General features: G+C 56.8%; 3 protein-coding genes across 13 annotated transcripts in view; 1 reads left to right on the top strand and 2 right to left on the bottom strand.

Moving 5' to 3' along the window:
- The window catches only part of CSTPP1 (centriolar satellite-associated tubulin polyglutamylase complex regulator 1), a 202,422-nt gene extending 198,523 nt beyond the window's left edge, over nucleotides 1–3,899 (top strand). The window contains exon 9 of the mRNA XM_007181174.2: nucleotides 3,489–3,899. Coding sequence (XP_007181236.1) covers nucleotides 3,489–3,498 — 10 coding nt within the window. The 3' untranslated portion in view covers nucleotides 3,499–3,899. The remainder of the gene's footprint in view (nucleotides 1–3,488) is intronic.
- On the bottom strand, nucleotides 596–11,360 carry ARFGAP2 (ADP ribosylation factor GTPase activating protein 2). Of its 4 annotated transcripts, none has more exons than XM_007181170.3 (17): nucleotides 11,217–11,360; nucleotides 10,921–11,039; nucleotides 10,329–10,401; nucleotides 9,676–9,807; nucleotides 9,511–9,591; nucleotides 8,613–8,694; nucleotides 8,266–8,322; nucleotides 7,584–7,625; nucleotides 7,169–7,221; nucleotides 6,582–6,718; nucleotides 6,351–6,482; nucleotides 3,809–3,937; nucleotides 3,595–3,729; nucleotides 2,804–2,930; nucleotides 2,551–2,644; nucleotides 2,332–2,450; nucleotides 596–1,858 (listed from the first exon to the last, which is right to left on the bottom strand). In XM_007181170.3, exons 1-17 carry the CDS (start codon nucleotides 11,286–11,288, stop codon nucleotides 1,838–1,840), a joined length of 1,605 nt encoding a protein of 534 aa, XP_007181232.1. In that variant the 5' UTR covers nucleotides 11,289–11,360; the 3' UTR covers nucleotides 596–1,837. The 4 variants fall into 4 exon arrangements, with proteins under 4 accessions (XP_007181232.1, XP_057408956.1, XP_007181233.1 ...); XM_057552973.1 differs by having other exon boundaries at nucleotides 2,332–2,446; XM_007181171.3 differs by lacking the exon at nucleotides 7,584–7,625.
- Nucleotides 11,361–12,017: 657 nt separating this feature from the next.
- On the bottom strand, nucleotides 12,018–20,471 carry PACSIN3 (protein kinase C and casein kinase substrate in neurons 3). Of its 8 annotated transcripts, none has more exons than XM_057553522.1 (11): nucleotides 19,744–19,853; nucleotides 16,714–16,788; nucleotides 16,377–16,465; nucleotides 16,067–16,223; nucleotides 15,079–15,314; nucleotides 14,809–14,964; nucleotides 14,055–14,230; nucleotides 13,794–13,914; nucleotides 13,484–13,620; nucleotides 12,950–13,071; nucleotides 12,018–12,553 (listed from the first exon to the last, which is right to left on the bottom strand). In XM_057553522.1, the coding sequence occupies exons 3-11, from the start codon at nucleotides 16,428–16,430 to the stop codon at nucleotides 12,438–12,440; spliced, it is 1,275 nt and encodes a 424-aa protein (XP_057409505.1). In that variant the 5' UTR covers nucleotides 16,431–16,465; nucleotides 16,714–16,788; nucleotides 19,744–19,853; the 3' UTR covers nucleotides 12,018–12,437. The 8 variants fall into 8 exon arrangements, with proteins under 8 accessions (XP_057409505.1, XP_028022027.1, XP_007181240.1 ...); XM_028166226.2 differs by lacking the exon at nucleotides 19,744–19,853 and adding an exon at nucleotides 17,810–17,902; XM_007181178.3 differs by lacking the exons at nucleotides 16,714–16,788; nucleotides 19,744–19,853 and adding an exon at nucleotides 20,273–20,293.
- Between the last annotated feature and the right edge of the window lie 521 nt (nucleotides 20,472–20,992).

The raw sequence follows: 20,992 nt of genomic DNA, 5'->3' as shown, positions 1-20,992 counted from the left end.
CTCCAAGATCCACACTTTGGAAATCACTGGCTTAGAGCCCCCATGGCTCCCTCCACCCATCCTTTCAAATCACCCATCTCCCAGACCAGTGGTTTACAATTGTACCCCGAAGACCCCTAAGGTGACACAGAGATGTTCCAAAAGCCCTTATAGGGGAAAACAGTTGCCAAGCCAGGGGTTTACACACACACACACACCACCCCCCCACCCCCCCAGACTGAAAAGGGTTCCATTAAGGTCTGTGTTGTTTTTTTTTTTTAACTCCACTGAGACACACATCCCCAACCAAGCCTACCGTTGGGATGAGGTGTACGCTGCTGAAGTCGCTCGCCTGCCTGCAGCCATATGGCTCAGTGGGTGAGTTAAAAGGCCAACTAATACCAGCTCTGTCCTGATCGAGGCTGCACCGGACCTCACAGCAGCACAGGGCCGAGGAGCCGGGGGCCTTTGGCTTTCAGAGAAGGGACCAGCTGGAGGCCCCGGTGAGAGTGCCCTCAGCTTCGGCACCGACGCCCTACCCATGTTGGTGGGAGCCCAGAGAATGAGGCGAGGGGCTTGCACTGGGCAGGGAGGCAGGATCCAGAGAGGACACTACTTCACTCAGACCAACAGAGGCCTAGGGCCCCGTCGGGGCTTTATTTGACACCACTTAGTTTCAATACAAACAGTCCAGAAAGAAAGTCACATCCCTTTGGGTGAGGGGGTGGTGGGAACAGTGGTCTGTGTTGCTTGGGACCTCAACCCTCAACCACGGGGTGGGGCGGGCCCAGGCTGCCGGCACGGCAGGGGACGATGGCACCAAGGATGACAGTGTGTGGCCCAGAGGGGTGAGACCTGCAGCTCTGTAGGTGCCTCAAGCTCTCAGTGGTGGGGTGCTGTCCAGGCCCCAAGACCCAGATGATGCGGAGGAAGAAAGCTGAGCCCCAGGAGCCTGCCTTCTGTCCCTCACGTCCTCTGCTTTCTTTGCCAGCTTTACACTCACAGCATCCAGAGCAGAGCACAGGGCAGATGAGACCCACCATGGCCACCAAGCAAGAGAAGAAGGGACAGAGTCTCAGGAGGGGACAGAGGGTCCTGTGGTCCACAATGGATGGTATGGGAGGACTCCAAGACACCCAGGAGGAGAAGTAATCCTCCAAGTGATCACTGTAAAAAGGGGCAGTGAGACAGGAGAAGATCACTCGGATCTTCTGATCCAGTCTGATCCCAAATGAAACCTTTCGGTACCAGGTAAAGTCTCTAGCCCTCAGTAAGGCCCAGACGAAGGTCCTTCCCCTCCCCTGCCCTCTCCTGGTGCCCGGAAGAGACCCCTGGAGCAGCAACAGCAGCAGCCAAGTCCAGAGCCTCCCTCCCCTGGGGGCCGATCTACAGCAGAACTCTTTCTAGACCTCCCTGCTGGTTCCAGAGGACAGGGGCCAAACACCCAGACAAGCTGGAAGGATCCTAGAGCCAGCCAAAAAGCCTTATACTTTTTACCTTCCCTACTCGGGGAAGGCCTGGACCCAGGATAAGCCATCCTGAGGGAACTCCCTCCCCTCACTCCCAGTGTGGCAGGACAAGTGAGCAGCAGCTTTAGGGGCAGGACTGGATTAACAATAATCTAGCACACAGGGGTGGGAGTGTGAGAAGAAGAAAATACAGGGCTCAATCTCCAGGCAGAGGTCTGGGGCTGATACTGCCCATCCCTCACCCGAGATCCTCAAAGGCCACCCACTCACACACCACAGGTATAAAATAACAATTCCTCCCCAGCTTCCACAAGGCAAGCATCCCAGGCCTAGGAATCATGAGGTTTTTGCTGCTGTCACCACCATATGTCTGAGCCATGGAGCCTGGATCAGTAGGAACCATAGCGATCCTGGGGATGGGGAAAGAAAAAACAAAGTCAGAGTCTCTAACCTGCATCAGCTTTCCAGCGTGCACACCCTCCCCCAACACACCCCACGGGACTGGGGTACTGGCAGGCGGGGGAATCAGGCACCAATCTCACCCTGGCAGAGATTGTTTTCTATTTTACTGTGACCCAGGAAAGGGGTTGTGGCCAGATCCCAAGGGGGAAACCCTGCCTGATCTCACAGAAGCTGGAGAGGGAGGAGAAACAGTACAGATGACAAGAGTGGGGGAAAATCACTGCAGACATGGCATCGTCTTAGGGAGAGGCCCAGCCCTGGTACCAAGCTCAAAGGAAGGAAGCTGCCCTTCAGGAAAAGAAAATGCTCTCTCGGGCTGAGGGCTACCGTGCAGCTACGTCTGCATCTGGTGGAGAAGGCCAACTTCCAAGCATCACCCTTCGGTCTCCTCCCACCCCAGGTCAAGCAGCCCCAGCCTCACCTGCAAAGAATTCATCACACCATTGGCCAGCACGGCCATCTTCCCGGCCACAGACCTGACACCCTGCTTAAACTGGGCAATGTCAGCGGTGGGCAGCACGTTCCCCAGAGACACACTACCTGTCAAAGCAAGGGAAAGGGTGACCCAGAGCCCGGCAGGAAGCCCGTCCCAGTCCAGGGGGCCCTCCAGCTCTGCTCACAGGCTTCGCTTGGCGCCTACCTGCTCCATGAGCGCCATCCATGTCCCCAAAGAGGTCCGAAGAGCTGATGGCACTGCTGCCTGAGAGCCGCTGTAGCCGGGACCTGGCTTCATGCTGCGGTGAAGGAAAGGCAGGGCCTCGGGGCCTCTGGGCCAATGACCCAAGAACTCATCCAGGCCCAGCCACCCTGGTGCCAAAGCCCAAAACAGTAGGGAAGAAACTCTGCTTCTACCTGCTGCCTCCAGGCTCAGGTAAGCGGACAACTCTACTTACCTCAGTATCCACCTCCCGCCCAAAGAACATGTCAGATGAGATGGCTTTGGCTCCTGCAAATTTCTGTCGTGCTTCACTCGACTCAAGGCCTGAGCTCCGACTTTCCACTTCCCTCCGGTTTGTGACTCTGAGGGGTGGACGTGGGACAACAGCTCTGACTCCTCCCATTGCTACCAGGCAATAGTATCACTATAGCATTACCCCCCTTTTACTCTCAAAAGCATCCCAGTGTGGCTGAAAAGGTGTACGGTCACTCCCACCTAGCACTGACACAGACACTGAGCTAGGTGTCTTGTAAGTTTCATTACATTTAATCCTTATGGCAGCTCTGAAGTCATTAGTTATGTCCCCATTTTACAAATGGATTATTTGCAGGTAATTTATCAGTTAAGGACTACCCCGATTAACATGGAATATGCTTTTAAAAAATTACTAGATGAAGGCCAGAGACACATAATCCTTGGGAGGTCAGAACTGAAGCATAAAATCAGGCTCCTCCTGCCAGAGAAATGGACCTCAAGCACAAGAGGCTACTAGGCTTCCTGCGATGGTAGAGCACAGCTCAAACCAAAGCCTGATTCCTGCACTCTCTAATCTGGTAGCCACTAGCCACATGGGGCTATTCAAATTTATTCAAATTAAATTAAAAACTCAGTTCCTCAATTAACCCTAGACACTTTTTCAGGACTCACTAGCCACATACTTGGTGGCTACCACAGCAAACGGTGCAGATACAGAACACTGCCACCGTCACAGAGCATCCTACTGGACAGCTGCCCAGAGCACTCCACCTGTCTGAAATGGGCCGGATGCTCGAGACAGTCACTTCCGGCTCCTTCTCCTCCATCCTGTCCATACCCCAGGCAGCATCTGTATCCCAGCGGGAACCAAAACTCTCCCCCAAGGAAAAGGGGTTGTCCTTGTACCTGGGGAGACAGTACAGTGGCTCAGAGAAGCTTGATGAGGAACATGGTAGCCAAGTCTGCACCCCAACAATAGCCTTACTTTGGGGGTCCAGAGGCGAAAGTACCAACATCGTCAAACAAGTCCAGCTGTGAGCGGGAGGATTTTGCACTCACTGGGGTTTCCTGCTCGATCACCTGCATCTCAGACAGCACCGAGTGGGAGACAGAACTGTGGAGAAAAGCAGGAGTGAGCATCAGTGTCACTGCACAAGAGAAGATGCCCAGGGCTTCCCTGGTGGCGCAGTGGTTAAGAATCTGCCTGCCAATGCAGGGGACACAGGTTCAAGCCCTGGTCCGGGAAGATCCCACATGCCGTGGAGCGACTAAGCCCGTGCACCACAACTACTGAGCCTGCGCTCTAGAGCTCACGAGCCACAACTACCGAAGCCCGTGAGACTAGAGCCCGTGCTCCGCAACAAGAGAAGCCACCGCGATGAGAAGCCCACACCACAACGAAAAGCAGCCCCTGCTCGCTGCAACTAAGCCCGAGCGCAGCAACGAAGACACAACGCAGCCAAAAATAAATAAAATAAATACATTTATTTAAAAAAAAAAAAGAGAAGAGAAGATGCCCAGCTGCTGGCAGAAACCTGGGTTCTCCTTCACTGAGCACCACCCAGAACCTTCTTCCCCTGACTGTGCCCAGGGCTGGGCAAGACCCAGCAGGGAGTGCCAGCAACTGTGCTAAACTGGAGAGCACTCCTCACCTGTCAATACATCAGCTTTGTTTTCTCAAAGTAGGGTTTCCCTGACAAATGACTGTTTGGCCTGTTTTAATTTTAACGATAATGTGCACCAAATAATAGGGCTTTCTGGCCTCAACTTGCTGCACCATAAGCCACATCCTTCACCAAGATAGACGCATAAAACAAAAAAAAAGAAAAATGCCCCAGAACCAGGGAAATGAGTCTAATGGCATCAAAGGATGAGTTCTTAATTATCCCATCATTTTTTTTTTTTTAAAGAAGAAAGCATTTCAAAGTAGAGAGTCTGGCCTTATGCACTAAAGCCTGGATCTGCTATTTGGTTTCCCAATGAGAAGAGGCATTGAATTTGGCAGCCAATACCAACTCGTGATGCCTCTCTTCCCTCCTGTGTTAAGCTCCACAGAGGCTTTTAATGATTAATTTCATTTAAATAAATTCATTAAAAGATATCTACCGCTTTTGGTTGGTGGAACTCCAAGGAGTGAATATTTTGCAATAGGGTTTTAAATAAGGTGGGCTGGGTTTAAATGATTCTACTGCAGTACAAAAAAGAAAAAAAAAGTTTAAAATATACCCTTTAATCCAGTCATTCCTGTGACCAAACAGGGAAGAGGAAAGTCCTTTTGGGATAAAATTTTGTCTCCCTGATTAGCTGTGGGTTACACTAGTAGCACACAGACTAAAAGGGAATAACTTAAATCCAACTGGCCATGTCCTGAAAGATTAAGTAGAAATACCCAGCTGTATCTTCTTCCAGAGAAGTAGAGCATAATGGCTACAAATACTAAATATGAAATCAAACAGTTCTATGTTCAAAATCTAGTTGTATCAATTACTAGATTTCTGGGCTTTAGGCAAATTGCTTAACTGCTCTGAGTCTCAATTTTCTCATTTGTAAAAAGGGAAAACAGTCCTGTATAGGACTGCTGTGTTTAAGTAAATAAGGCCATTGGCGAAGCTCACGCCGCCTGGAAAGGAGCAGACACCACTTAGCACAAGCTCACTGTAGCCAGGATTGCTCACCCTGGTGCTGCCAAATATTCCAATTTTTAAGAGAGATAAAAAATCTAGTATTACTGAAATCTCTAGACGCTAACTCTTATTGTAAAGCAAACAAAATGCATAAGAGAACTGGTTAGCAGCCCTTGTTCTTATTGTTTTTTTTTAAGAAAACCACAGCAACATAAACCCAGTGGTCCTGAAACAGGAAGGGTACCACCCAACCAAAGGGCATATGAATGTCTGGGGGTATTTCTGGGTGTTATGGTATCTGGTAACACTAATGGCATTTAGGGGACAGGTATTAGGAATGCTGAAAGCCCTGCGATTCTTGGGAAGCTCCTGAGAAAACTGTCCTGCCATTCAAAGTGCCGTTAGCACCCTTTTTAAGAAACACCACCCTAGGGACTTCCCTGGTGGTCCAGTGGTTAAGACTCCATGCTCCCAATGCAGGGGGCCCAGGTTTAATCCCTGGTCAGGAAACTAGATCCCGCATGCCGCAACTTATAGAGTCCACATGCCACAACTAAAGATCCCACATGCCACAACTAAAGATCCCACATGCCGCAACTAAGACGCGGTGCGGCCAAATAAATATTTTTTTAAAAAACAAAAGAAAAAGAAATACCACCCTAGTTTCTTGGACATATCAAAAGAGCACCTGATCCTGTGTTTCATTCGTTCAACAAATACTTAGCGAGCATGTACCTACTATGTGCCAAGCACTACACTAGGGGCTTGAAGACAATAAGCAAAGTCATCTATTCAGCCTTGGAGGAAGACTAAGCCTAGAACCCCAAATTGCTGGGAAGAACCTCCAATGGTTCCCAGGGGAACAGTGGCATTTCCCTGCCACACCCCAAAGCTGAGCCTCACCTTCGGGACACGAGTCCCATGCCCAACCTCTCTGCCTGCTCTCGCTTCTTCCCTTCCAGATTCTGTAGCTTCTTCTCCTCCTTCTTACGGTCAATCTGAAGCTCCTGGTAGGCCAGACGCATGGAGGCAACCCTTAGAGGGAACAAACGTGTCAGAGGCCGGCACCACCCCGACCTGTCCTACCTGCCCACCCAACCCCGTAAGCGCTGGGCACCTGCGGCAAACACTCACACGGACTCCTCGGCCTGCTGCTTGGCGTCAGCCGCCTGCTGCTCACGGAGCTTCTCTGCCACCTGGGCCTGCCGCTCAATCTCGCTGAAACTCTGGCTGCTCACCTTCTGGGCCCCTAGGCCTTTCTTGGCACCCAGCTGGCAGAATTATGTGATGAGAGCTTTGCCAACCACAATGCCTTCTATCCCCTCCCTGGCATGGAAACACCCACAAGGAAAGGGTTCCTTCTTAAAGTTTACTGTAAAAAAAATAGGAGCCCCGTCAGCATGGTGGAGAGGGAGAACAGTGGTTCTGCTGGAGCTGAGCCTCAGGTGGCCCACACAACCCCAGCAGAGGCCTGGGGGCCAGAGGACAACGGCTAACGCTACCAGGCCCGGGATGTGCCAAGCACTTATGTGCACAATCTCACTGACTCCTCCCAGGAGCCCCTTAGAGACAAGCATCTTGACAGTCCCTCACAGATCAGCTGCAGAGAAACTAAGCACCTTTACCAGTCATACAGCCAGTAAGTGGTCAGGTCAAAGGGGGAACCCAGGCGCCTGACTCCAGCTCCTAACCACTCTGCCATACTGCCAATCCCCACCTACCCCTTTCTTAGCTGCTGCTGGCTTCTTCTTGCCAATGAGGGAGGTTTTCAGTTCTGTGTGAGGAAGAGGGTGGGGCGTGAGCAGAGACAAAGGGAGGTCAAAGGCAGCAGCTCAGTCCACATCATGCAGCTTCCTGGCAAGAGCTTCTACAAAGAACAGCTTCAGGCAGGGGAAGGCAAAGCTGCCACCACCAGCTCCAACCAATGGTGTCAGGACGTCCAAGCCAAGACAGACGAGGTTAGAGGAGGTTACTGATTCCCAGCCGATGGACCTAAGAACCTAGACCTGAAGCACCAGAGACAAAGTCCCTGACGCAACACGAAGACTGCCAGGCAGGGGCAGCACCAAACACCAGCCTTGGCTCCTAGAGCAGGGAGCGGGCGTGCAAGGGGCTCCCCAAGCAGCTGTTGGTTACCTCTGGCAGGAAGAGCCCCTTTAGGTGACAGATACATGGACTCTGGAGAAAAACAGACTTGTGGCTAACAGGGGGTCCCACCTCAGAGCCTCCATATAGCTCCCAAGCCCAAAGGCCTCTACAGAGCCTCACTCCAGACCAGGCCATGCCCAGCCTTCCCATGGGGTCAGACTGACGGTCATTCTGCTGGCTTCCTACCCCAATCCCCAAAGGTCGACAAAACAAACCAGGGCAGCAAAGGGACTGTTCACCCTGAACTAAGTCTGAAGGACATCAAGAAAAGAGTAGAAAAGAGCTGAAAGGCCAGGGACTGGCCGAGAAAGGACAATGTTGCCTCCAGCCATTAACAGCTCAGAGTTGTCCCCCTTCTCATGAAATGGACCAGACAGGCCAATCCTGCCTCAGCCCCCAGGGTTAGGTGTCCGGCCTCACGCTGGCCAGCCCCAGCCCCAGCCCCAGAGGCAGACCCCAGGCCTGGGACACCAGCCGCCAAGGGCCTGCCCTCAAGTCCTTGTGGTCGATGTTGCAGCCACAACTTCAATCCCAAGCCCCACTCCAGAGAGATCAGATGCTCAGTCTCCTGGGACCTCAGTCCACGTGATCAGGCAGCAGCAGATCTGAAAAGAACCCCCGAGGCCCACCCTCTCCCAGGCACCCCACACCTGCCAGCTGGCATACTGACCCAGAGAAGCTTTGGGTGAGGTGCCAAGCAGCTCCATGTTGGGGCCGTGCTCCGGCTCTGTGGACGCAATGATGGGAATCAGGTGGGAGACTCAAAACTTCCTATGACCTCCCCTTAAGGGAAGTGATGGGGTAAAAGTAGGAGCACCGGCTTTCCTCAGCTTTCTGAGGCCACCAAAATAGAGAAAGAATGCCCACCACCTCCTCCGAGGGACTTAAGTGAATCCCAGCCCACCCAGAGATAGTAGGAGACCCCTCACTCCCATTACCTTGGCCAGGTGTCCCATTCCTAGCCCCAAGTCCTTTGCCAGGACCAAGGCACATAGCTGGAATCTGGGCTAAACTCACGTGCCAGGCCACTGCTCTCTGCAGATGGGGTTGGCTGCTGGGTCTCTGATGGGTCCGTGGCTGGTGCATTCCAGGCAGGGGGCTGAAAAGCCAGATGACAGAAGCCTTGATGAGCCACCATTCCTGCTGGCAAAGAGCGCCAAATACCTTGTGGGTACAAGGCCCTACTCCAAGCCCATGAGGAAAGAATACTGGAGGTCAGCAATCAAAATTATAGTTGCTATTCACTATGGAAGAAAGCAGCACAAAACTAGCAGCCATCTCCACCCCTTCACTATTTACTTAGAGCCAAAACCCATTCCCCTAATTTAATAATCACATTGGGCACTCACCATGTGCCAGGTACAAGTCTAAAGGGTTTTTACATGTAAATATGTTTAATTATCACAACAAGCCTATGAGGTAAATACGTTCTCCATCTTAGAGACTGACGTTAGGTGTCTTAGCCACCACACTAGAAAGACTAAGTAGAGGAGCAGGGATTCAAACAGAGTCTGACTTCAGCACCCAGGGGGTGGGAAGAGGGGAAACCTCCTCCCAGGGGTAGGTTGCTTGAGAGGGAATCCCTTCATTGTGCCCAAGCACAGTGCCTTTCTCATAGGGGAAGAATCCAGGAAAAGTTATCTGGGGTTCCTGATACCTCAAGCCTTTAAGAAGCTTCTCGTACTCCCTACCACCCCAGCTTATAGGGGTGTGTTCCTAAGGAGGGCCACATTGCACCCCTACTCATGGGAAGAGGAAACACCTGAGTCTATCCAGCAGTGGGCCCCAAACATTCCCTGTATGAGGTATCACACCAAGGCGAATGGAATCCATGCCCATGACCGTGGGCCTTGGCCTCAGTAAGTAAACCACCTGTCAGGAACAACTGTGGGAAACGTTCCTTGCGGGCACTCACTTGAGTGTGTTCCGAGAAGAAATCAGAGTCCTTCTTCTCTGGGGAGTGACTGGGAGCACTACTTATATTGTCTATCCAAAGCTGGAAAGAAGACACAACTGAAACACAGGACTCTGAATATTCCCCGTTACCCCACGACCCCGGCCCGGGAGAACAGGCACTTACATCAGTGCCATGCCTAGCCAGGGCCGCACTCCCCAGCTGCCGGATCTTTTCCCGGTACATCTGGGCAGCTCGGCTATTATATTTGGTGTTGGCATCACTGGCTATGCATCCATGTTGGCGGAAGAAGGCTGTCTGGTGAGCAAAGAAGAGAGGAGAACATGCTACAGGTGATTCTCCCCAGAGCAAAAGAGGCACCTCCTTCTAACAGTCTGGTTATTACTTATACAGGACAATACGCTCTATTGACACCAGCAGTTTTTCATAAAGTTCCTCAGAAACTCCTACAAAAAACACAGCCTCCCATCCTCTACGATGAATGACTGAAGCCCAGACCTCACTCAACTCTGCCTGAGGACAGCATGCTGTACCCACTCTGCCCATCCTTCATCCAGGCCCACGAGACCCAGACAACTGTGGAGGCCCCAACTCCCTTGGCCTCTCCCCCCAAGAACGTCTGTCCAGTTTAGTTTGAATCCAAAGCTCCTTTGAAAAGAACAACGACCAATCTCCAAGTTTAGAGAATAGTGTACAGTGTTGCCATAGACCAGAGAATCCTCTGAACAGAGAAACTGAGAGGGCCTCCAAGAAGTCACTGTAAAGTCAGTACCCAGGCAGGAGAACGGGGGCAGGAGGATGGTAAGGAGGAGCTTTACCGCATTGGCATTCCCGCCGACCTGCATACACCTCAGCTGGAACCAGTTCCAGTTGGAATCCAACTCTGTGGACCTGTGTGCAAGGGCTGTGTGTCACCTACCAGCAGGTTCCAGGAGACGCTTCCCTGGCAAACCCACACCTGTCATTTGGCCTCGGGCTGCAGTAGGCACCCTGGAAATATTCATCAGCCACCTCCCTGTTTCCTCCACTCTACCCTGTCCAGGAAAGCTTTGCTCTTCATTCATCTAACCCAAAAGGTACTAATTATTTTCCAGATGCGAAAGGAGGTCGAAGCTTGGACTCGGCCTTTCCCTTAAGGACAGCCACAGTCTCGCTCCAGTGCATCAACAACAAGAACAACGCAGATAACTTTTCCCTGAAACTAACGCTTGGAGTGTCGAGTTTGACCACAAGGAAATAACGGAGTTTTGACCCCGACGCGGAGACGAACCGCCTGTGTAACAAGGGGCCCACGCTGGCGGCTGCCTCCCGTGAGAAGCTGGCGAACACCAAACTCAGGGCGGTCCAAGTCCAGGCAGCCACTCTCCCCTGCTGAGCACCCAGTCCCGGCCGACCGCGAGGAGACCCCACCTGATGAAGCTGAGATGGACGCCCAGGGAGCGATGCACCCCGGAACAGTCAATGCACAAGAACACACCGTACGTGATGCTGGCCCAACTCGGATTCTTGGCGCCACAGTCAAAGCAGGCCTGGGTGGAGAAGGAGATGAGCGAATGGTCAGGGGCCCCGAGTCGAGGCCAGGCGCTGACACCCCAGGAAAACAGCCCGCGCCGGGCCCTCTCCCTCCCTCAGAAACCAGGGGAGCCGGGAGAGTCCCTCTCGGCCGGCGCCGGGCGCCGGGCGCCGCGCGCCTCCCTCTCACACACCTTGTTGGTCGGAATTGCGCGAAGCCTCTTAAAAAGGGTCTGGATCTCTGTCTTGCTCGGCTCGGCCGCCATTTTCTCTCCTTCCCAGACACCAGCGCGATCGACGGGTCCCGTCACGGGCCAATCCGCGTCCGCGAAGGTGGCCCAGTGGGTGGGCCTCAGCGGGGGCCGGCCCGCCGAGGGGTGGAGTGATTTGTCCCGATCTGGACCAATGGGCGGCGGGCGGAGCTGGCGCCGAGACGTCAGCGTCCCGGGCCCCACGAGGTCGCCCGAATCCACGCCGCGCCGCGCCGGGGCCAATCCGCAGCCGGGGCGGGGCGACGGCCGGCCCACAGACCCAAACCTCGCCGCAGAGCCGCCCGCAGGCCCCGCCATCCCCAGAAGGTGGAGCCACCTCACAGAAGCGTGGGTTGCGAGGACCCGCACACGGCCCTAGCTCAGGCCAGTTCCCGAATGGTGAGTAATGATTAACAGTCCTACCAGGCAGTCGTAGTCCCGCCGGCCTGGACTGGAAGATAAACGGGCTGGGCTCCCGCCCGGCTCAGAACTCAGCCCCCAGTCTCCACCATGCCTGGATGGCTCACACCAACTCTGATCTCGAGTCCCTTCCACCCCAGGTTACTTCGGTGGACTTCCACCCCGAAGTCCCAGAACAGGTACCAGGCTGGCAGACCTTCGCCCAACCCCCGCCCCCCCAATATAGTCCAGGCCCACGACCTCCCCTCAGTGCCTCTCTCCAGATGCCCTCGGCAGCCTGGCAAGGGTGGAATAGCGAAACAGATGCACACAAGCCTGTTTTGTTTTGGTTTTTCTTCCAAGTTTAATACACACTAGAACAAGTCACAGAAGAGTGCTGCTAGCCCAGAACTACACTCACCCCAAGCCAACCCCAGGAACCCCAAAACACAGAGATCAGGAACTGCGTCCACAGCTCCTGGGGAGACTGGAGGACTCTTGGGGAGGCCCAGGCACCCCTGGGCCCTTCTGTCACCTCCTGACCTCCCCATCTTCCCCTCAGCCTAGACTCAGTTGGCCCTTCCCTACCAGTCCCTTCTTAGACACAGGCCCCTCCCGTTCCCTGGGTCCCAGGACTTCCTCCCTCCTCAAGGGACAGAGGGGCAGCAGGGGCAGGATGGTTCAGGGCCCTCAGGTCCGGCTGTCCAGACAAGCTGGCCTCTGACCCAGGGTGGAGAAACGTTGCAGAAGGGCTGCCAGGGCAGGTCAGGCCCCCACACACTCCACGTAGTTGGCAGGGTACAGGCCAATCCTGCCACTCTGCAGTTGGCCCTGACACCAGCCCTGCTCATCCTCCTCGCTCATCTTCAGCAGCTCCTCCCCTGCGAGAAGGGGGATTGGTCACTGGCAATTGTCCTGGCCCAGCCCCATTCCTGCAATTGGGTCAAGGACTGAGGGGGAGGGGGTAGTCGGAGAACCCAGATAGAAGAGACCTGGCTCAGGCAGAGGGAGGTCAAAGTCAGCCACTCCACCCCCCACCCTGAGTGCAGCAGTCAGGCCCCAGCTGATGACTTCGAGAGGCAGATGAGGACTCCAAGCGGACACTCTGACTCCTGGGGGCTGGACCCAGAGCAGCCATAAGAGTCAGAGAACTGGCCCTTGATAAGTGGATGTCTGGCTTCCCTTTTCCACAATCCTGCTCAGGCTAGTAAAGGGGCAGGGGAAAGGGGTGGAGGGGCTGAAGTCTGGAAAGGATCAAGAAAGGAGTTCCAGGGTACCTGCTCGGAAGCTCAGCTCATCAGCTTCCTGGCCCGCGTAGTCATAGAGTGCCCGCACCCGGACCCCAGTAGCAACCTTCCGGGGGTTCTCCTCATCTGACCACTCCTCATCCTGCCCGCTGCTAGAGAGGGAAGGACAAAGGAGCAGTCTCAGGGCACAAGGAACATGAGTGAGAGAGCCTAGGACTCAGGGCCAAGGGCTCACCTCCTGGAGGAACCCAGGGAGAGGCAGGTGGGGAAAAGCTGCAAGATTCTAGCCTGACCTCTGCCATGAATGCCTGCAAGCTCAGGCACACTTCCTGCCACACAGAGCTGACATGAGCAGTAGATGAGAGGGAATGTGGGAAACGCCAGGCAAATCTAAACCACCATAAAAACTGGCATCATTACAACTCATAAGCATGTCCTAAGGTACCTGGCACCGATTTTCAACCCACTTCAGGTGTGACGGGAATGAAGGGAAGGGACAGAGGAAGGAGGGCAGAGCAGGGGGCAGAGCTGCTTCCTTCCCACAGCCCGAATCCTGGCTCTCACCCTGGGGACCCCAGGGACTGGGGTGGGGATGCAGCGCCATCTCTTGTGGGTACGATGCTGGTCAGAGTAACCTCGTCAGGGCTCCGGCCACCCTTCTCCTTCCGGCTGATTGTCCTCTGTGTGTCCAAGGACCACTCCTGTGGGGACAGCGTTCAGGGTCAGGTGGGGCTGCAGGCTCTGGTGGCCGCCAGGACCACCCAGACCACCTTGACCTCCTTCATCCCAAGCCCCAGCCTCCCTCCTGAGGTCCAGGCTGAGCCCAGTGGGAGCCCACCCCACCTCCCAGCCCCAGCCTGCCTGGAACACGTACCTCAAACTGGGGCCAGTTCATGGCCATGCCCGGCCCATGGGTGCTGCGCCACCACCGCAGATCCTCCGTGTCGCTGGCTGCCTCGATGCCCTGATGCAGGTCTCGGTGGAGTTCGTGGAACCTGTGCCCCAGGCACAACCCTCAGGCTAGGAGGCCCTGGGCCTCTGCGCACCCCAATCTCATTCGGCCCAGCCAGAGCCCAGGGGAGATGGAGGAGACCCAGCATCACCCAGATCTCCATGCCCACCCTGCAGGCCGTACCTCTCACTGCTGGAGAGGTCAAGGTGCTGGTGTAAGGTGAGCAGCATATCCTTGAAGAAGAGAAGCCGCTGGCGCTCGGCAGCCTGGCAGGTCTCGAAGGCCTGCTCCATGTCCTCCATGTAGCGTGGGGTGTAACGATGCAGCTCCACCAGTGTCTGCTCGTACTGGGTTTTCATCTGGGTGGGAGAGGAGGGGGTCTGGTGAGGACAAGACCTTGTACTGCTAGTATTTACTGAGCACCTGCTGTGGGCTAGGCACCAGGGTCCCAAAACCTGGCTCCTGCCCTCGAGGAACCCCAGGAGCCTAACAAGGGGGGTGACATTCAGGCACGGCAGCTTTAAGAGTCTGGTGGAGAGTGAGATGAGGTCAACCTATGGGGAGCAGTGGGAGAAATCAGAAGAGGCTTCCCGGAAGAGGTGGAAACTGAGCAGCACCTCAGAGGACAGGGAGGATGTTGATGTGCAGAGCTGGAGGAAGGGCGCTCTGCAGGGTAGACAACGTGAGAACTTGTCCCAGGTGGGACACTGTGAAAGGAAAGGAGCTGGGAAGTTCTCCGCAACTGCGAAGATTATCCCAGTGCCCGAAACCACACCATTTCTCTCCTGAGTAAAGCATCATCTTTCTCAGGTTCCTCCCTTAACTGATAATCTGGAGAGAAGGTGGCAGGTGAGGATGAGAGCAATACAACTGCTGGGGACGGGAAAAGGCACTCAGGAAGCCCTGACCTGGGCCGGCCCAGTCCCTCAGCCAGTACCTTCTCGGACTCCTTGGAGCAGCGTTCCACCCGCTCCTGCAGCTTCCGCAGCTGCTCCTGGGAGACGGCGCTGTCTGCCTTCGCGTGGCTCTCCCGAGTCTGGGCTGTCTTCTCCTCCTTCCGGGCCGCGTGATAGCTCTTCTTGGAAGCCTCGACCTGGCACACACACAGGGACTACTCTGGACCCTGCATGCCACGCTCTGGCCCCCTCTAGCCCCAGGCCGACCCAGGAAGGCGTGTGCCTCTGCTGCCCATCCCGCCCAGGCTCACCTCCTTCAGCCTCTTCAGCCAGGGCTTCTGGGCCTTGCGGAAGCCGTCCTCGGCAGCCCGGCTCTCGCGGAAGCCGCCCAGCACAGGCCGGTGGAAGGCCCCCCGCTGCCAGGCGCGCACCCGCTCGCTGTCCTGGCCCTGCAGCTTCTCCCGCACCTCTAGGTGCAGGGCGCTCAGCCGCTCGGCCGCAGTGAAGAAGGCATGCCAGGCCTTCTCCAGCGTGCCGTACTGAGGGCCTGCAGGGAGGGAAGGGGCTTGGGCTGGGCCGGGGATGCCCCTTGCAGTGAGCCCACCCCCTCTCGTCAGGTGCTGCTCTGGGTGCCAGACATGGAGCAGAAGTGCAAAGATGAACAACACATAATGTCAGCTGCTGCTCACTGAATACCTAATCTGTACCTGGACAGACGAGATCTCACTGGATCCTTGTCCACCATTGTGAAGACAGTGTCACAAACAACATGGAACAAGCAAAAAGGCAGCCCAGAGAAGTGAAATTAATTGCCCAAAGCATTACAGCTACAATTGGAGCTGAAATTCAAACCCAGGTCTGTGGTATAATCCACTATACTCTATTGCCTCAGAGGGAAGAACTAGTGTCCGTCCCCAAGGAAGGCAGCTTGTTTGGATGGAAAGATCTCAAGCTCCTGAGTCAGAAGGCCTGGGCTCAAGCTTTAGTTCTTCTTAGCTGTGTGACTTCAGGCAAGTCACTTAGCCTCTCTGAACTGCCACATTCTCCTCTGAAAACTGGGTAGAAGAAGACCATCTCCATTATAGGGTTGTTAGAAATATCAAAATGACTCATGACGGTACTTTGGGAACTCTAACAGCACAGCTGCAAGAATAACCAGGAGGATCGTCTCGCTTTAAAGGGAAGGCAGACGTGGAAGCCTCGAACTTTTCCACGAGAGGTGCAAAAAGAAGCTGCCTTGCCTGGTCACCCCACCCTCGGCAGCCCTCTTCTCGCAGTGAGGCCCAAGCACAGGCTCACCCTTCTCCACGGAGCCCCTCCACTTGCGGGCCCATTCGGCCAGCTGCTGGGCATAGGCCTTCTCGATGCGGGCGCGCTCCTGGAAGCAGCTGACCAGGTCCCCACACAGCCGATGCCCATCCTCCACCCGCTGCACCGTCCGCCTGTAGTTGCCGGCCTGGGGAGGATACGAGAAGGATGGTGTCACCAGGGAGAAGCCTCCGTCAAGGGCCGGGGCTGACAGCTAGGCTCCTCCCTTGGACAGATGACTGGGCCCAGAGAGGGGTGAGCATTCCCGTGCCACCCCCAAACCTGGGACCCAGCTGCTCACCTCCCAGAAACTGCCCTCTAGGGCCTCCCCTCCAGCATCTTCCTCTGGAGCCATGGTGTCCCCGCAGCACGGAATGGTGGCGGTTAGAGCTGTAGAGGGCAGAGGGGTAAGCAGGGAAGCCAGACACACACTTCTGGGGATAGGAAAAGACCCTCTCCTATCCCTGGCTTTTGCCCCCCACTGCCATCCCCACTACCCAAGGAACTGTTAAGAGCCAGGACTTAGCAGGCAGGGGTCTGGAAGTCCCCAGGAGGGCCCAGGGTGGGGGCAAAGATGGAAGTTTCAAAGCTCCTCCTCTCACCCTGGTCTGCCCTCCCCACCACCTCACTCCATGTACCTGGGGCCTAGAGCTCACTTCAGGGACCTGGGTGTATCCAACTCTCAAAGCTGCCACTGTGATTCTGCCTTGGAGCTAACAAGAGCAAAGCAGGGGGTGAGGGTGGAGCTGACAGTGTCCAGGGCGGTGCCCAGCTCCCCCGATATAGCAACTGCTGTCAGAAGCGCCAGATTCCAACCAGGAGAATGCTAGTCGGGTCACATGGTCCAGCTGGGGATTACATGGCCGGCGGGGGGTGGGTAGTGGGCAGAGAGCCTCTCACTGCCCCAACCGCAGATGAGACAAGAGGACGCCTGCCCAAGCCAGGGCTCTGTGGCCTCTCCTTGAACAAGGCGACCCTTTACCAGACCAGGCCAGGTCAGAGGGTGCCCAGCCACACTGCAGTAGCTCCCCGTGCTGGGAAGAGCAGACTGGGAGCCAAGAGGCCTGAGTCTTATCTTGGCCATGAAGCTTGAGCAAGTGCATTATACTGTCCTCTCTTAAGGGGCTTCAGCTCCCTCCTAAGATGGAAATTCCGCCTCCTGGTCTGCTTCTGTGCCAGGGCTGGTACAAGACTCAAACCAGGTAATGAACAAGAAATGTGAGGGGCCCGACAGTCACAAGGGACACTCATCCTGCTCCACAGCATCCACTGTGAGGTCCCAAAGGGCTCCGTGGATAATGAGTAACTCAGCCCCACCCTCAAAAAGCCCAGAGTATGGGGCAGCACGGGGTGTCAGACAGGTGATCAGCCAGTTATGACAGTGTGCTCCAGAACTGCGGAGGAGGACAAGGCAGATTCCAACCCCAGAGCCACCACCCCCAGGGGCTAGAGGACACAGTGGCATGTGGCCACTCCCCTCCTGTCTCTGGGCAGGGTCTCAGCTGTACCCAGCATCAGTTCAAGCCCCTAGAAGGAAATCACTTCCTCCTCTGAGCAAGCCCAAGGGACACCGCCAGACCCAGGAGGATGGTGTGCTTGTTGCTCCCAAAGCAGGGCTCTATCACAGCACCCCCCAAACTGATAAATCCCTCCCCTTCCTTCAAAACTCAGAGTGAGGCGCCTTCTCCAGCCCCCTGCCCATTCCTGCATCCCCAGCTCCCACCCCTCTCTCACCCCTTTATATCCCACTGGGTCATGACTACAGGACAGGATCTGTCCCCAGTCACTGGCAGAGACTTCCTGAGGGTCCAGTTTGTGTTTCTGCAGGCACTGGAGTTAGTTAGTAGCTGAATGAAAAAACAAATGACATCCACCTGAAGACCAGGAAACCCACTGGCTAGAGCAGCTTTGAGAAAGCATGGCCTGAGTGGGCTTCCACCACTCAGCTAACAGGAGGGAGAGCTCAGGCCTACAGTGGAGGTGCCTGGGCCCGGAGCAGGAGAGGAGCAGGGCAGCTGGCCCCACCAGGGTCCTCAGCACTTCCCCTTGCTTCCTCTTGAGTCTGTCCCACTTACCCAGAAAGGACTTGCCAACCAGATGGACAGAAACCGAGCTGCAGCTGTAAATCCCAGGGCCTCAGAGCTGTCCCAGTCAGGCATCCAGGGGCCTGGGCCCCCTGCCTGCTCCAGCCTCTGTGCTCCTGGCTCCCGGGAGAGCTGCCCCCCACCCGTTCCCTCTCTCTGGCCCCAGAACAGAGCAAGCTGTGTGTGCAGGGCTGGCACTGCTCCCTTCGGCCTCCCAGAGCAAACACAAGCCCAAGCCCCAGGCACAGCCAGGCCCCACTGCCCCACGGGACCTAGCAGCAGGGGTGGGCCTTGTGCCTTGGCCCTTGCGGAGAAGGGCCAGCACCCTGTGCCTCCTGACCCCAGCAGAGACCCAGATTGGTCCCCAGAACACGCTCCGCCACAGGCAAGCGCTCAGAAAGCAGATAATGAACCTTCCCAGCCCAGGGAGCCAGCACCTACTGGGCTGGGACAAGTCCTCTGGGGCTTGGCAGGGTCTTCTCACAGCTTGCTAAGCCAAGGTAGGGAGTCTTGGAGTTCAGGGAAGAACCCACTCCCTTACCTGAGGCTGGTATGTACCCCCAACCAGACCAGCCCCCACCCTTTCCAGGAGCCGGGGACATGCCCCTGGGAGGGAGCACTGCTGCCCTGCCCTGCCCTGCCCATCCTCTGTCCTGAGGCACAGGCTTGGCCTCAGGACCTCTTCTCCCAGCTGCCCCTCCCGATCCCCGAGGATTTGAAGGCACCGAAGGGGCCGGTCGACTGGTCCAGAGAGGGGTACTTGGGCAAGAGCGACTGGAACCAGCAGCCAGAGAGGCCCGGGAGGCTGGGGGAGGAGGTGGCGCGGGGAACGAAGAGGAGGCAGGGCCAGGGAGGGGCATAACAAAGGGGCGCTTTTGGAAACCCGACCTGCCGCCTGAGGTGCCTGCTCCCTGATGACGCGCTCCAAAGCCGGAGCGCTCACACCAAACCTCGGAGGCCAGGGTCTGCCGTTTCTAACCTCAACCCTTAAGGACGGCTCCCTTCGACCTGGCCCTCTTGCGGGCCCGGCGCTGCGCGACCCGGAGCCCATGGAGCCCACGCGGAGCGGCCGGGCCAGGCCTAGCCATGGAGGCTCTAGCTAGGACTTCTTGGGCAAACTTGTTGAACTTGGTCTCGGCGGGGGTGGGGCCAGCCGGTCATCGCTGAGGGGAGGGGGCGCACCCAGCCTTGGCCGGTGCGGCCTTGAATTCCAGATGGTTGCCCGGGGTTGCGGCCCCAGGAATTGGGGCCCTTTGCTAAGGGCGAGGGGTCGCTGGGGAGTAAGGCCCCTACTGGGGTCCCAGGGCGGATTGGGGCCTTTTAGGGGCCCCAGGAGATGGTGTGGCCCGCCAGCCCCGACGCCTCCCTCTCCCCGGCAGGTCCCCGCCCGGTGCGCTGCGCCGCAGATAATACACCCCTTCGGCTCGGCAGCAGCTCTTGCTGTCCTCCCGCAGAGCGCGGTGGCCGGGGGCTCCCGGGGAGGGAGTCACTGCCATCGCAAACTTCAGGAGCGGGAGGAGGAGAGGGCGTGCTCGAGCCGCGGCTCCCGCCGCCGCCTCCCCGCCCCGCCCGGGCAGCACTCACCGCGTCCTCCCTGGGCGCCTCGGCGGGTGGGGGTCCGGCCACGCTCCGGCCCAAGTCCTGCCGCTCCCGGGCCGGGTCCGCCGCCTCCCGGTGCGCGCCGGGCCCTCCCCCGGGAAGCCCAGCCCCCGGCCCCGCCCTCTCCTCGCTGCTGCGGCCGCAACCCCACCGGCCAGCGGCCGGGGCAGGGGCTGCCGGCATAGCAGCGACCGGCGCTTCCCTGGGCGCGGGCTGTGGGGTCTCGGCTCCCGCCTGAGAAGCGCCAGGGCCGACTCCCCAGGGTGGCACCGCGTGGCTATAGGGAGTCAGATTTCGGCTTTGCCCCTCCCCGGCCTCCGCAGAGCCTGGGAGACCGGTGGAAACGCGAAGGGATCGGGCCTGCACTGGCTCCCTTTGGAGGGAGGCCTGGGGGCTACCCTGCCTTACTCTTTTTGCTAAGCACACCTTTCTTAACTCCCACGAGGCTCACAACCATCCCCTTGTAAGCATTAGGAGTCCCATTGTATAGATGCAAAAACTGAGGCTCAGTGACCTTTAGTAGCTTGCACAGGATCTGTAGTCGGGCAGGGTCGGGACTCCAAAGCCGTGCCCTTTCCTTGCACAGCCCTCCTTTCCAATCCAAGGGCCCATTCTGAGGACTGGGCAGACAAGTAGTGGAGGTGGGGCAGAACGGCACGAGCTCCTCCCCCTCCGTGTTCTTATTCCCAGATTTTGTACCACGATTCATTCTTAAATCCCTTCGCCCCTCCACCCCCTTTGTTAGTAGATCTTTGCAGATCGCCACGATGCCACTCCCCTGCCCCTTAATAAATCCCTCTTCCTCACCCCCTTGCCCCCCACCCCGGGATTTTTCGGAGCCTGTCCATCGGTTATTTATATCCACTGGAGCGGTCCAAGAATGTTCTGAGGCTGACCTAATCGCCACCTGCTCGGTCTCCCCGCCCCTCCCTCTCCCTCCTGGGCCCGGTGACCAGGCGGTCTTGCCCTCCGCCTGGCAGGCGGGAGGGAGCGCAGGTCTGCGCGGTCCGACGCCGGGGGCACTCAGAGGGTCTAGACCGCGCACGTAGCTGGCGGTTGCGAACCCCGCCGCGCGCTCCGAGGAGTGCGCCCCCAGGGGACCGCGCGGCGCTCTGGGAAGCCAAGAGCCACGCTGTTCTCTTTCCAGCACGTACTCTTCGTCCTCACTCACCGCAAGCCCATCCCACCCCCACTCCCCGAGGAGTGCGAGTACGTGTGCACGGATTTGTAAACG

This window comes from Balaenoptera acutorostrata, chromosome 9 (genome assembly GCF_949987535.1).
Source record: "Balaenoptera acutorostrata chromosome 9, mBalAcu1.1, whole genome shotgun sequence".
Classification (NCBI taxonomy): domain Eukaryota; kingdom Metazoa; phylum Chordata; class Mammalia; order Artiodactyla; family Balaenopteridae; genus Balaenoptera; species Balaenoptera acutorostrata.
Note: the sequence above shows the minus strand (reverse complement) of the source record. Positions and strands in the feature narration are given on the sequence as shown.

Excerpts from the sequence above, each read along its gene's own strand:
- ARFGAP2 (XM_007181170.3), bottom strand. The coding sequence starts at position 11,288 with ATGGCGGCCGAGCCGAGCAAGACAGAGATCCAGACCCTTTTTAAGAGG. Across the intron at positions 8,695-9,510 it reads TCTTCTCGGAACACACTCAA|CCCCCTGCCTGGAATGCACC; the intron begins GTGAGTGCCCGC and ends CTGGCTTTTCAG. Across the intron at positions 2,645-2,803 it reads GGCGGGAGGTGGATACTGAG|CATGAAGCCAGGTCCCGGCT; the intron begins GTAAGTAGAGTT and ends CCTTCACCGCAG.
- PACSIN3 (XM_007181178.3), bottom strand. The coding sequence starts at position 16,430 with ATGGCTCCAGAGGAAGATGCTGGAGGGGAGGCCCTAGAGGGCAGTTTC. Across the intron at positions 16,224-16,376 it reads TAGAGGGCAGTTTCTGGGAG|GCCGGCAACTACAGGCGGAC; the intron begins GTGAGCAGCTGG and ends TATCCTCCCCAG. Across the intron at positions 12,554-12,949 it reads TGAGCTGAGCTTCCGAGCAG|GGGAGGAGCTGCTGAAGATG; the intron begins GTACCCTGGAAC and ends CCCTTCTCGCAG.